The 13,736-nt window shown below is 37.8% G+C and overlaps 1 protein-coding gene across 2 annotated transcripts in view; it reads right to left on the bottom strand.

Moving 5' to 3' along the window:
• The window catches only part of LOC132103686 (sushi, von Willebrand factor type A, EGF and pentraxin domain-containing protein 1-like), a 61,285-nt gene that overhangs the window by 9,566 nt on the left and 37,983 nt on the right, over positions 1-13,736 (bottom strand). For both annotated transcript variants that reach the window (XM_059508784.1, XM_059508790.1), the window contains exons 19-36: positions 13,506-13,667; positions 12,280-12,368; positions 11,728-11,824; positions 9,599-9,712; positions 8,499-8,612; positions 8,185-8,386; positions 7,903-8,060; positions 5,370-5,568; positions 4,994-5,169; positions 4,740-4,864; positions 4,505-4,628; positions 4,051-4,221; positions 3,596-3,769; positions 3,311-3,430; positions 1,594-1,678; positions 1,228-1,419; positions 831-998; positions 27-699 (exon numbers count right to left, since the gene is read on the bottom strand). In XM_059508784.1, the coding sequence (XP_059364767.1) occupies positions 27-699; positions 831-998; positions 1,228-1,419; positions 1,594-1,678; positions 3,311-3,430; positions 3,596-3,769; positions 4,051-4,221; positions 4,505-4,628; positions 4,740-4,864; positions 4,994-5,169; positions 5,370-5,568; positions 7,903-8,060; positions 8,185-8,386; positions 8,499-8,612; positions 9,599-9,712; positions 11,728-11,824; positions 12,280-12,368; positions 13,506-13,667 (3,143 nt within the window). The remainder of the gene's footprint in view (positions 1-26; positions 700-830; positions 999-1,227; positions 1,420-1,593; positions 1,679-3,310; positions 3,431-3,595; positions 3,770-4,050; positions 4,222-4,504; positions 4,629-4,739; positions 4,865-4,993; positions 5,170-5,369; positions 5,569-7,902; positions 8,061-8,184; positions 8,387-8,498; positions 8,613-9,598; positions 9,713-11,727; positions 11,825-12,279; positions 12,369-13,505; positions 13,668-13,736) is intronic.

Raw genomic sequence — 13,736 nt, 5'->3', positions numbered from 1 at the left:
TTACAGGGAGACGGTACTGTATTTACCTGGATAAAACCATTTGCCAAGCGAGGTGGGCTGGGACAGGAAATAGGCTGGCATATGGGCAAGACACCTCCCCACTCACCGTTGGCTTTACAAATTCTCCTCTTCTCTCCACGAATGAAATAACCTTTATCACAGCTGTACGCAATCACTGCTCCAAACCTATAATTGTTCCCACTTACATAGCCTTTCTCAATACTGTCTGGCTTTGAGCATCTGACAGGCATACAGCCAATGTCCAAAGGCAAGGGTGTCCACTCTCCCCCTATCATGCACCTCAGGGTTCCTGTTGTGTTGAGAACAAATCCCTCCTCACACTTGTAGCTGACCTCTGTGTTGCTTGAATACTTTGGTTTGTTGATGGAGTCCAGAATGGCGTGAGGTAAATCCGGGGGACGCTGGCAGAAGTCGGCAATGCAGTGAGGAATGCCAAATCCATCTGGGGGTGCCCAAACACCTTGGGCATTGCAGAACAGTTTTGTATTGTTACCAGCAGTGTAGCCGTCATCGCAGAAGTAGATAGCAGTGTCCCCAAAAAGCTGGTGTCCAGTGACAGGTAGAGCATGGTCAACTTGCGGTGGTGGTCCACAAGACCGAGGCACACACTGGGCAGAATAATGAGTCCAGTTGCCACTTGGGAGGCATTCTTGAGTTTCTACACCAAGAAGGGTGTATCTACAATAAGACAATATTTTACAAATCAATCATGTCATTACTAGAGTGACTGAAAAAGATATTTAATAGGGCATCAAACTAACGGATCAAATCCGTTGGCAACAAAAAAATGCATATATGAAATTAATTACCCCTCTTTGCAAACATAGGTGATCATGTTACCCAGTGTAAAGTTGTCACCCTTAATCACAGCATCCTTCAAAGGAGGAGGTTTGCCACAGTCCACTCTGGCACAGATAGGGGGAGGAGATGTCCACTCTCCTGATGACTCACACTTCAGTTCCATGTGACCCTGCAAACTTTACACGAAAAAAAGAAAACAAAAAGAAAAGGGAATGTCAATGCGTTCTCGGACATTTAGATGTCTTAAAACCAACCATACCATTCAGAATATTATTTTTCCATTTTTTTTTTATAGCAGGGGTCGGCAACATAAGGTACACATGCCAATATTGGTACCCTGTCCTATACTGTGCTTGCTACAGTTTTAATAAAGTCATAAAGGTATAAAGATGTATCAGACTTTACCTGTATCCTTCTATGCAGGTATACGTTAGCGTGGAGAGGTACACTTTCCCGTTGAGGGTATATTCAGCATAATCAACCAATGGGGGCTCACCACAGGTAACAGGCTGGCAAACATGGGGCTCTCTGCTCCACTTCAAATCCGATTGACACTGGCTTTCTATTGGCTCCTGAGGGACATACCCTTTCTCACAACTGCAGCAGAGCAGAAAATGCAAAGAATATTTGCATAGCAACCCACAAAAATATTGTCCTTTGTTGTTATGCTATTAAACAGAAATAGTCTCTCCCATATTAAAATTGATCTATTAAAGTTAGCTATACACTACCTCTAGAAAATGACTCTACATCTAACAGTGACAGTGATACCTGAAAGTCACCTTGCTTCCGTATGTGAAGTTTGACCCTTTCATGATTCCATATTCAGGGAGAGTTGGATGTGCACAGGACAGGGCTGTTGGGGGTAATCATTAGAAACAGCTAATGTTCAGTGTTTTCAGTAAAATGCAGACTTCAGAAAGTAATTGTTGTCATTACTGCATTAAAAGGGGTCATGAACCACCTTTTTATTATTTTGTAATGTTCTCTTTTAGGTCCACTAATAATGTTGTCAAGATTTTTTACATCAAAAACATCGTAATATAAAAGTAATAGGCTATTTTCTGTCCTGTTTTGACTCCCCTCCCCTCCCCTCTGTTTGAATAGGTGTGGTTGATTGTAGACTCTGAAGTAAATGGCCACTGCTATGATTGGCTAACAGTTGTGTATGTTTGACAGCCTACATCCTTCACAGATGAACGCTCCTATTATTAGGTTACAAGTGCATAAATACTCAGTATATATCTATTGATCTGTAATAACAAAGCAATATATTTTTCTCAGTTCATGACCCCTTTAAATTATCTTATGTTAGATACAAACAATGCATTTGTAGTGTGGGACTCCTTCAAAACAAAATACATGTAACTTTGACTGACATACAGTAATGTGAGATGAGTTGACAAGATATAAAAGCCCAATAAAAGCTGCTGGCTGATGTTCAGGATAATGTTCAGTTTGCTGGTAATATAAAATACTAAATTGCTCCATTAACATGGACTCAAAAAAGCTGAACAATTGTTTATGAGGTACCTATATATAAACAGTCAGGAATCTCTAGTAACAGGTCAGTTTCCCACTGAAATTGAAAAACAATGTATGCGTGTTGTGTATGAGTTGATTACATTTACATTTACATAGAACCATTTGGATCCCAAGACAAGCTCTAATTAGTTTGTTACGATTACCAATAACATTCAGCATATTTCCATTATATTTCCATTAGAATTAGCTTGGCTCTTTTAATTTTAGTGAAGAATAAAACAAGAATTATGTTTAAGCAATTGTCATGTGTGCTCGCACTGTTTTGTTATTTGCTATTCTACTGTTCAAACGTTTGTGATCAGTACGATTTTATATGTTTTATGTTAATGTTTTATTCTGCTCAGCAAGGCTCCATTTATTTGATAAAAAATGCATTAAAACAGTCATGTTGTGAAATATTATTGCAATTTAAAAGAACTGTTTTCTTATTTAATACATTTTACAATGCAACTTATTTTCTGAACTTTCAGCAGCCATTACTCCAGTCTTCAGTGTCACATGATCCTTCAGAAATCATTCCAATGTGCTGATTTGGTGCTCATGAAACATTTCTTTTCATTAAAACCCCACAAAAGTGAGCCGTACCATGCAGTGGAAAAGCACCATATGTAAACAATTATAGCCTTGCCTTTGCAGTATGGGAAATATCCCTTCCAAATTCCTTCTTCTGTGCAGGATAGATGAGGTGAGCCAATCAACTCATAGCCTTCCTCACAAGAAAAGACCACCTCACTGCCCATGATGAAATTACTGCCCTCACGGTGCCCAAACTCAGGAACACCTGGATCTTTACATTTTACTGGCTCTAATTAGAATAAAGAAAAACAAAAATAATTATCTTCAGTTAATAATAAACATGTAACCGTGTGGGCTTGAAGCGCAGTCATCTGTTGTATCTGTTGAAACTTTAAATATCCAATTTATGAGGATATTTAAGCATTACCTGTGCAGTTTCTTCCATCTCCACTGTAAGGGGGTATGCAGGTGCACATATGAGAGCCATCAGTGTTTTGGCAACTAGCATGTTCATCACATTCAGAGCCCAGAGAACATTCATCCACATCTGTAATATGAGCACGAACCAACACAAAAACAAAGGACAAACAATATGTAAAATGATATTCCAGGTGCACCTGTGTACAGTGATATTTGATCATTCCGGTATAGACCTATTGTCTATTCAATGCCTCTTTCAGGTTCTTTCCCTGATTTGTTGTGTATCTCTTACCCAGACATGCAGGTGGGATGCCAATCCATTTACCATTGATGGTACATAACATCTTACTTTCCCCTAGCAGGTAGAACCCTGGTTTACATTGATAAAGCACTGTGCTCCCAGCATAGAAGTCCTCTCCATGATACTGTCCGTGCTCCAGGTCAGGCGGAGGACCACATTCCACACCTACAGATAAAGGTCCTGGTACAGATTAATGTCGGTCCTGGTACTAGGTAATGAGTAATGTTAATACTACATTGTGTGTATATGAAGTACATGTATCTATTTGTGTTACGGTATGTGTTTGTCTGTGTTTGAAAATGTTACATTTAAGTTGTACGATTGTACATCAGTACAGCATAAATATATATTGGCTGTAATAGTCATTTGAACATCTGGTGGTTTAAACAGCCAGTGTATACATTTGTGTGTCCTCTGTTGTATATCTGTGCATTCCCATCACTCACGTTCACATATTGGCTCTGCGTGGCTCCATTGGCCTCTGTTTAAGCACTGCTGCACTGGCTCCCCCACCAGATAGAACCCAGGACTGCATGAGAACTGCACCTTAGAGCCCGGACTCACAGCTTTACTGGATGAGCGCAGTTGAGGCACAGAAGCCTCCACCAGGGGACAGTCTAAAAGACCAAAACAGTGGACAACAAATGTTACACTTTTTCACCACTATATATTTATGGCACTGTTTTTATTTTATTTATATATATATATATATATATATTATTCTCAAAGTTTATAATTATTTATGTGAGTTAGGTAGTTACATATAAGGATAAATGAGTACTGTTGTTACTGTGTGGTAGAAATATTCAGGAAAATTCACTACAAGGCCTGCAGTGTTTTGTTCTCCCATGCACACACATGATTGAATGATAATAATATATGACTTGACTTGATTCTTACCAGCACAGAAAATGCTCTTGCTGCTGGTCTTTACTCGGCCTGTGACCCCTCCTAAGAAGTCAGGCCATGCAAACACGTTCCCTTTCTGCAGATCATGTGGACAGCTACAGGCCAGAGACTTGATCTGAGAATAGTAGAAATATGATTATTTTCCGATCTCAGAGCAGTGCAGATTTTTTATCTCTGTTCTCTTTTAACTTAAGAGTAAGAATAAGGAATGTGTGTAAACTGTTACCTGCTGTGGTGTTAAAACATAGTTCCATATATTAAGCTGGCTAAGAGTGCCCACAAAGGACTCTACTGGGTTGAAGCCATCTCCCCTCTGGTCCTGATCCTGTCCAAGTACCAGAGCACCCCCTCCTGTTTAACGTAAGTATAGAGCAAACATTTCAGTTTCTGGACACACATTCTCTTTAAAGCACCATAAAGCAATGAAAGGGTCTTGAACTGACAGTGTGTTTGAATTCATTATTAGGTAAAAAGGTCAACCTGGTATGGTAGTGCCAGCTGATAGTCCTTTCCCTCCGTCTGAAGGGCTCCCATCAATATAAACTCTCCAATCACCATCCTTGCTGCGCCATGATACACCTATATGGTGCCAGAGGCCATCATTTACTGCTGGGCAGTCGGTGATCCGGTCCTTGCCATTAACATACAAGACCCACCTGAAAGTAAGAGAAACAAAAGAGGAGAGGAAAAGAGGAGAATGTAAAAAAAACAAAGAAAAACAAAGAAGGACCCTTAAACAAGAGTAAGGTGTAGGTAAAGTGAACTTACATAATGTAAAAATGTTAAACAGGTCATAGCATGTATTGAATTTATTTGCATAAATGCAAATTTTGCAACTTTTAAACAAAGCTCTCACCCATTGTAGTCAATAAGGAGGAAGGCATTGTCACTTCCCTCCACAGCGTAAGAGATGGGAGTTCCATAATTAACAGTGTCTGATGATCTCATCCAAAATGTACATGTGATCTGTGTAAGTGATGGCATGTGACTGTCCATCAACACGTAACCATGGATACCAGAAACTTCAAACTCCAGATCAAAGGAGGAGGACATTTCTGTTTGAAAAAACGGGAAAAGACCACAGATGATATGTAATTATCAAGGAGTCATGTTATACATGATATTTTATCAGTATATTTTTGGGCCCTGATGTTAATTTGCAATGTTATTTATGTTTTAACACAAAATACAATAATGTGTATGTATGTATGTATGTATGTATGTGTATATATATATATATATATATATATATATATATATATATATATATATACATACAGAGGTGGGTAGTAACGAGTTACATTTACTTCGTTACATTTACTTGGGTAATTTTTTGGGGTAACAAATACTTTTCGGAGTATATTTAAAGATGGGTACTTTATACTCTTACTTGAGTAAATTTTTGGGGAAAAATCTGTACTTTTACTTCGTTACTGTGGGCGACGCTCCTCTCGTTACTTTATCTTAATGCAATAAATGTTATAAATGCTTCAGTTTATTCAGTTTATAGATTTTCTCTGGGCAATGAGCGATGCCCATTCGCGAATGATTCATTCTTTTGAGTCAATTCTGTTCAAAGGCTTGATCAAACCAATTGGCAAACGAGTGAATAGGTTCATGAATCAGTTTGAATGAGTCGTTCTGTTCCCTGCCGCACGCGCTGAGCGTCTGAAGTGGTTCACTCGGAGTTGTAACGTTTAAGAACAGAAAGAGCATTGAAAACGTGGCTGGAACTGCACTGAATTGAAATCTGCAAAGGCTATTATTTGCTAGCGATGGAAATCCTTATTAGATGAACACCGCGTGTGCTGTCTACTGTTTAACAGGTAATAACTTGGGCTACATTCGATTACAGTACACGATACCACTGTGACATTAGTTTGTTGTACGTGTGTGGCTTATAACAGAGGGGAGTCAAGTTGAATGCAGCTTCCAAAAGACAAAAAATAGCCGATTAAGATTTTATTCCTTTTAATACAATCACACTGGTGCAAGTACGTTCAGCGAGTCATATTATCAGCTGCTAAATTCAGATCTGTGATTGCTTGCTGGCGCTGAGCCAGAGATAGATGCGTTTATACAGCGCTGCGCATTATAACCAATCACACATGATTCCTTTGAGCTTATTAAAACATTGGCCAATCAGAGGCGTTCAGATGAGTCATCGCTAAAATGCCGGTGCTTCCTTCACTCACTCACTGACTGAATACCTCTTTCTGGCGAATTCTCTCGTCAGAAACAACAAAGTGCAGATGTGTGTACGAATCTATAATTAAGATATTGATTTCACAGTGTTAACAGTTTCAGTGATTTTAATGGGAGTTTCTGAGAGTGATTGAAATCTAGACTGTCAGTGAAAATTATCTTTAATAATGTAAATGTTATTTGCTCTCTTTCTGAACAATGAAAGATTAGTAGCAATATTTATATCACATTAACTTTCAATGTTAAATTCACATTTAATATAAAGTCAGTCGTATTAAAAATATGTTATGGCATGACACCTATATCTGTTACTTAAGTAAACAGACAGGGTTTTATAATAAATTACATAAATTGGAGTAAAGGCTGATGAAATATATACATTTATACACACACACATACATTACCTACATTTTATCTATATATCTAAATAAAAATAGGCTCAGTATATATGACCCAAAGTAACTAGTAACTAACTACTTGAGTAGATTTTTTATCCGATACTCTTTTACTCTTACTCAAGTAACTATTCAAGACTAGTACTTTTACTTTTACTTGAGTAAATATTTCTAGAAGTACTTTTACTTGAGTACAGTTTTTGGGTACTCTACCCACCTCTGTGTATATATATATATATATATATATATATATATATATATATATATATATGTGTGTGTGTGTGTGTGTGTGTGTGTGTAAATTATATAGTTTTTAATAAATAAATCCTTAATAATTTTATTATTAACATTCATCTGTCAGACATCAGAAAGAAGCAGAAGTCTAAAACATGTTTTTGTAGATTAATTCTAAGAAATCATCTTTTTTGACTGGGGAGGAAGTTTTTACATTTACATAAGCCACAGTTTGTTATCAATCAGTACATCAAACTTTATCTGAAAAATAGACTGTATAACAGCGTGTGAAAGTTAACAGTCTACTGAATCTTTTTAAGTGCTTCTAGGAATTTTCCACAATTTTCTGGGAACACATCTCAATTAAATCTCAATTAAAGTGACACAAAGTCAAGTCACCTTTATTTGTATGGCCCTTTATACAATACTGGTTGTGTCAAAGCAGCTTTACAGAGTAAAATAGGAAAATACAAAGACTATCTCTAACAAGCCTTTGTAAAACTTCTCTCTTTGATGATGACTTTCCATTATTTTTTCATCTCTTTCCCTCTATACCTGTCTCACACCTGGTTCCGTTGAACCCAGGAGGGCATCGGCAGGTGAAAGTTGCCACTCCATCCATGCAGGTCGCACCATTCAAACACAAATTTGGAGCGCAGTCATCTACGTCCTCCTGGCACAGTCTTCCTCTGTATCCATTCACACATTCACACCTGGACACAAATGTGAGACAAAGTCTGTTATCTATCATATATCAGTTGTAACAAATACAATACATTATAACCATCCTCCTAATGCATATCCATTAACAGTTTCTACAAAGGCTTCCTCACTAACCTGAAATCATTGATAGCATCCACACATGTTCCTCCATTCAGACAGGGGTCGCTGTAGCACTCATCAACTTCAACCTCACAATTGTCGCCAGTGAAGCCCTGAGAACATGTACAGAAATATCCACCCTCCAAATCTTTACAAACACCTCCCTTTTGACATGGATTGGAAGCACACTCATTTATTTCCAACTCACAACGGGAACCTGGATGTAAATGACAAAGATATTCCTTGTAAATTGATTGGTGTGCTACAATTTAAGAACTTCCACTTTAATGTATTATAAATAATATAAATGATATTATATGCAAGTGAACCTGTGAATCCATCTGGACAGCTACATGTAAAGTGGTTCACTTCATCCACACAGAGTCCTTCGTTCAAACATGGAGAAGAGTTGCACTCATTCACCTCTGCCTCACACATCAAGCCTTCCAGAGACAAAACACAACACAAAATACAAGTGCACTCAAAAACATATGAAACATAATTTTACCTCACACTTGTGACAAGCAAACAATTCAATATTCCTATCATAATTTGTATTGCCATACTATCTATTAAACCTTAAGTCACATCACATCTTCTTTTACGATGCAAAAAAACATTATTTTAATGATGATGTTACTAAAAACATTTTATCAGTATAAAGGAAAAATATATTTTTTATGCATTTCCATTTCATCAATAATAGAACAGCACAAAAAGTGGAAAGTGGCTAATGTTTAATATTGTTACTTTTGATTAAAGTAAGCAGTTTACAAACTGTGTGAGATCATATTTCATTTTATTTGTTTTGATTTGTTTTGAATTATCCTCGTACTTTCAATTATATTCTTTTCAATTTCAATTTGCCGCCTTGAACAAAACACCTCAGACACCTGCTTAATCATGGCCACGTTTTAAAGAGGCGAAACAATGGCCTGAATGGAAAAAGTGTTGTAAGGTTCTGAGCATGAGAGCTTGTGTAGTTCCACTGCCAGACCCAAGAGATTTAGAGACAGCTCAGTCCATCACAATGGTTAGACAAATTCCCTCAACAGTTAGGAATCTGGGGTTTAATTGCCTCAAAAATGTTAATCATAGGACTCGGCATTTACATTGGGATTCCCCAGTGTGAAGTTAAAATGATGTCAGATTATGTGAGTGGACTTAATGGTTGGAGAGTTTGACTCCTAACTCTAAGGTTGTGGGTTCAAGTCTCGGGCCGGCAATACCATGACTGAGGTGCCCTTGAGCAAGGCATCGAACCCCCAACTGCTCCCTGGGCACTGTAGCATAAATGGCTGCCCACTGCTCCGGGTGTGTGTTCACTGATGTGTGTGTGCACTTTGGATGGGTTAAATGAAGAGCACGAATTCTAAGTATGGGTCACCATACTTGGCTGTATGTTACATCATTTTCACTTTTTTCTTACCTACAAACCCAGGCTGACATTGACACCGGAAATCTCCCATGCCATCTCTGCACAAGCCACCATTTTGACAAGGAGCAGAATCACATTCATCAATGTCGCTCTCACACTTTGCTCCTGTAAGGCAATGAATGAGGAAAATGTGCAAAAAGTGGACAGTGTTTCATCTCAACCACAGAGGCTAATCTATCAGAATGATATAATGTAATACCAGACTAACTGCATTATTAAACCAAATTTAGTTGGATCAAGTGAGCTGTCTTAAGTATAACTTGAAACACATTTCAATACTTAGAACTACAGAAAGTATTAGATAACAATACATAGGGCAACTATAAAGTATGGAATGATATTGCGGACATTATTCAAAAGGCATTGCAAATTGTATTTGCAATTGCGTTTTCAATTTGTGGACGCATAAAATGTGACATAATCCAAACGCAAATGCAAATCGCGCATTACCGTTTTCATTTTCGATTAAGTGAACGCACAGTGTCTGCTAAATTTAAAATGGAAATGCAAAGTCCGTTTGCAATTGTGTTTTCCATATCTTACGAGCTATGAGCCTGTCATATTTAAATAGCAATATTAATTACCACATTTGCCTTTTCACTCTCTCTGCACTGTGCATGTAAACTGCCAAAACTCAAATGGAATCGCACTACCTTTTGCATTTGAATTTCCAACGTCTACACGGAAACCTGTCAATCAAGTGACGGGGTGGGGCCATTTTATTGGGCGTGTTTGCATTGGGAAGTTAAGATCGTACTAAAATGTACCATGTTTTTACTAGGGTAAATATGAGTTAACGATAGTGTTTATAATTAAGCCACAGTTGCCACAAATGTACAGTTGTCTGAGACGTTATAAAATGTTCTTTAATATCATGAACCATAAAAACTTAGTCAGTGTTTTGCTATTGTTTATTTTCATAATAGGTATACACAGGCCACAAGTTAAGACGGTCACAGATCTGGTGCTGATTCAGTGTGGTTAGTGACTGTCATCTCTAATGGCATACCATCTTTTAGCCGAGTTCGAAACCCGGGCCAACACAGACGTTCTTTATTTTTTTGTTTATCCTACTAACTTCAGCCGCTGATTTCGGACTTGCATCCTCAGTAGTTCAGACTTTGTGCATTCGACTCGGGAGTGTGATGTCTGCGAGGACGCAGGTCCGGTAATTCTGCAAACAGCAGCGTACTTGATAACATGTCAGCTAGCCTTGACTACTGCAATTTTCCTCACTGTATGATCGCCCGTTTGGCGGCTGAAGTTAGTAAACAAAAAAATAAAGAACGCCTGTGTTGGCCCGGGTTTCGAACACGCGCTAAAAGACGGTATGTTATTAGAGATGACAGTCACAAACCACTGAGCTACCAAGCTACACTGAATGAGCACCAGATCTGTGACCATTTTAACTTGTGGCCTGTGTATACCTATTATGAAAATAAACAATAGCAGAACACTGACTATATTTTATGGTTCATGATATTAAACAACATTTCATAACGTCTCAGACAACTGTACATTTGTGGCTACTGTGGCTTAATTATAAACACTATCGTTAACTTATATTTACCCTAGTAAAAACATGGTACATTTTAGTACGATCTTCACTTCCCAATGCAAACACGCCCAATAAAATGGCCCCACCCCTGTCACTTGATTGACAGGTTTCCGTGTAGACGTTGGAAATTCAAATGCAAAAGGTAGTGCGATTCCATTTGAGTTTTGGCAGTTTACATGCACAGTACAGAGAGAGTGAAAAGGCAAATGTGGTAATTAATATTGCTATTTAAATATGACAGGCTCATAGCTCGTAAGATATGGAAAACACAATTGCAAACGGACTTTGCATTTCCATTTTAAATTTGGCAGACACTGTGCGTTCACTTAATCGAAAATGAAAACGGTAATGCGCGATTTGCATTTGCGTTTGGATTATGTCACATTTTATGCGTCCACAAATTGAAAATGCAATTGCAAATACAATTTGCAATACCTTTTGAATAATGTCCGCATTATCATTCCATAATAAAGGTTTACAACGTTGTTTTCCAAAAGCAGACCGAACAATACAGCTGGTTTTTCGATATTACTTGTGAGTTAAATCTACAGAACATGATAACCTGTGAATCCTGGAACACAGGTGCAAACATATCCGACGCCGACTTCCTCACAAGTTCCTTGGTTTTGACATGGATTCAGGAGACATTCATGGAACATCTGCAGGAGAGAAAAGAGCCCGAAGGGGGTGCTGTGACTCCAACAAAAAGTAAGGATAACCATTAACCAAAAACATATCTGAATGTCATTTCATAAAGAGTAAAATAGCGAATCAGTTGACATCTTCAAACAAAATGATACAAAAACTTTCTTTAGTACAATTTAAACTATAGTAATAACTGTTTAGTGGCTGTATGATGTCATTTTTCTCAAGTTCACACAAGTGAACTATAACATAGATTAGCAGCATGATCCAATACTTTTGCGAAATGTAATTTGTGCCATCTTGCCTTAAAATCAGATATTTGGTATTTAGTATTTAATGCACAGGCATTCATAAATTTATAGGTTCCAAATTCTTTAAAGGACACAACATGTGTTCCAAACACACTAAGAACACAATTCAAAGATTCATTTCCAGTTTTGACTACCAACTACTGGGAGTGACGACTCACCTGGCTACTGGCTTGATAATCCTTTCTCAAAACAACTTCTGGCGCTGCAGTTTCACTTTCCTCTTTAGGCAGGAAACTAGAGCCAAAGCCTGAGTCAGACCAAGAGAAAAGAGAGAAAAAGCTATGATGAGAAAGATATTTGAAAATGAAACAGACAGAATAAGCACAACACATAAAAAAGATGTGAAAGAGGGGAATTTCTGCTGTCAAAACTGGAAAACATTTTCCAGAGGCATTCATCATCCTCATCTTTTCCACACTGAGGCACTTTTTTTCCTGTGTGTACAGAGAATCAAATTCCAATATGTGCATTGGATTCTCATTGCAAATCGTTCACACACCTACCCAAAGACTGAAAATGACCTTTATATTCCGGTGGTGAATGAAGAAAACCTTTACACACCATGGTCTTGGACAAGCATAATTTTATATCGCATTAAAGGTTAAGTGGAACATTTATTTATGTTAGAATACTTCCTCTTACCAAGCCTTCCTATAATAAGCTGTTTAGCAGAGAATTGACAAGTGGAAACAATCATTATTTTTTAAATTCTGGTTACTTGCCCCACTAGTGATGCAGAAATTAGAAGCATAAACTATTAATATCCAGCATCAGATCTGGACATATACACTACCATTCAAAAGTTTGGGGTCAGTAAGATATTTGCGGGCTATTAGTGTGTGAATTGTGGGAGTTTAATATGTATCTACATGAATAAGTGCCTTAGCCTACCACTGAAATTACCTGAGCAGTTGAATTATTTTTCTAGAAAACCTTGCTTATTCAATAACGTGCATTTACTGCATGGACGGGGCAAAAACTAAGTATAAGCATTTTAAAATACATGTATACAGTTCAGTTGAAAACTTACCCATTTCGACTTACTGTTAATGCTGTTAAATTGAATGTAAGAAACAAACTGCCTGCTAAACCACAATGTTAAAAACAACAACACTGAAATAAGAGCTTGTGCGATGAAAGTTGAGTTTGTTACTATATAGCATATTTATACTATATATACATATATCAACAACACTGCAATAAGTTGCATAGTTAAAATAGCAATATCTACAGTCTAAATTTCTGAACTGTATCCCACCCCCTCCCCACCCTCCACAAAAAAAAGCTTTTTGTGAGCACAAGAGACAAACATGGACAGCAGTGTACTGAACAGCAGGAAAACAAAGGGAAATAAAATGACAAGAATAAATGTAGAGAAACATACTGGAGCACTGTTGGATGGCTTTGGCCCCTGCAATTGAGGTGGTACCATAAAAGGGGCAAGAGAGACAGTAGGAACGGCCCTCTTCAGGCTGGTAATAATCTCTGGGACATGGGTAACACGGAACTAGACCTGTCCGGGAGAAATGACCAGCGGAACATGGTACTGGAAAGAGGGAGAGAAAGAGAAACCAAATGTTTTTAAAAACTAAATGGTAATTTTCTATCTCTTATG

This window comes from Carassius carassius, chromosome 2, assembly GCF_963082965.1.
Source record: "Carassius carassius chromosome 2, fCarCar2.1, whole genome shotgun sequence".
Classification (NCBI taxonomy): Eukaryota; Metazoa; Chordata; class Actinopteri; order Cypriniformes; family Cyprinidae; genus Carassius; species Carassius carassius.
Note: the sequence above shows the minus strand (reverse complement) of the source record. Positions and strands in the feature narration are given on the sequence as shown.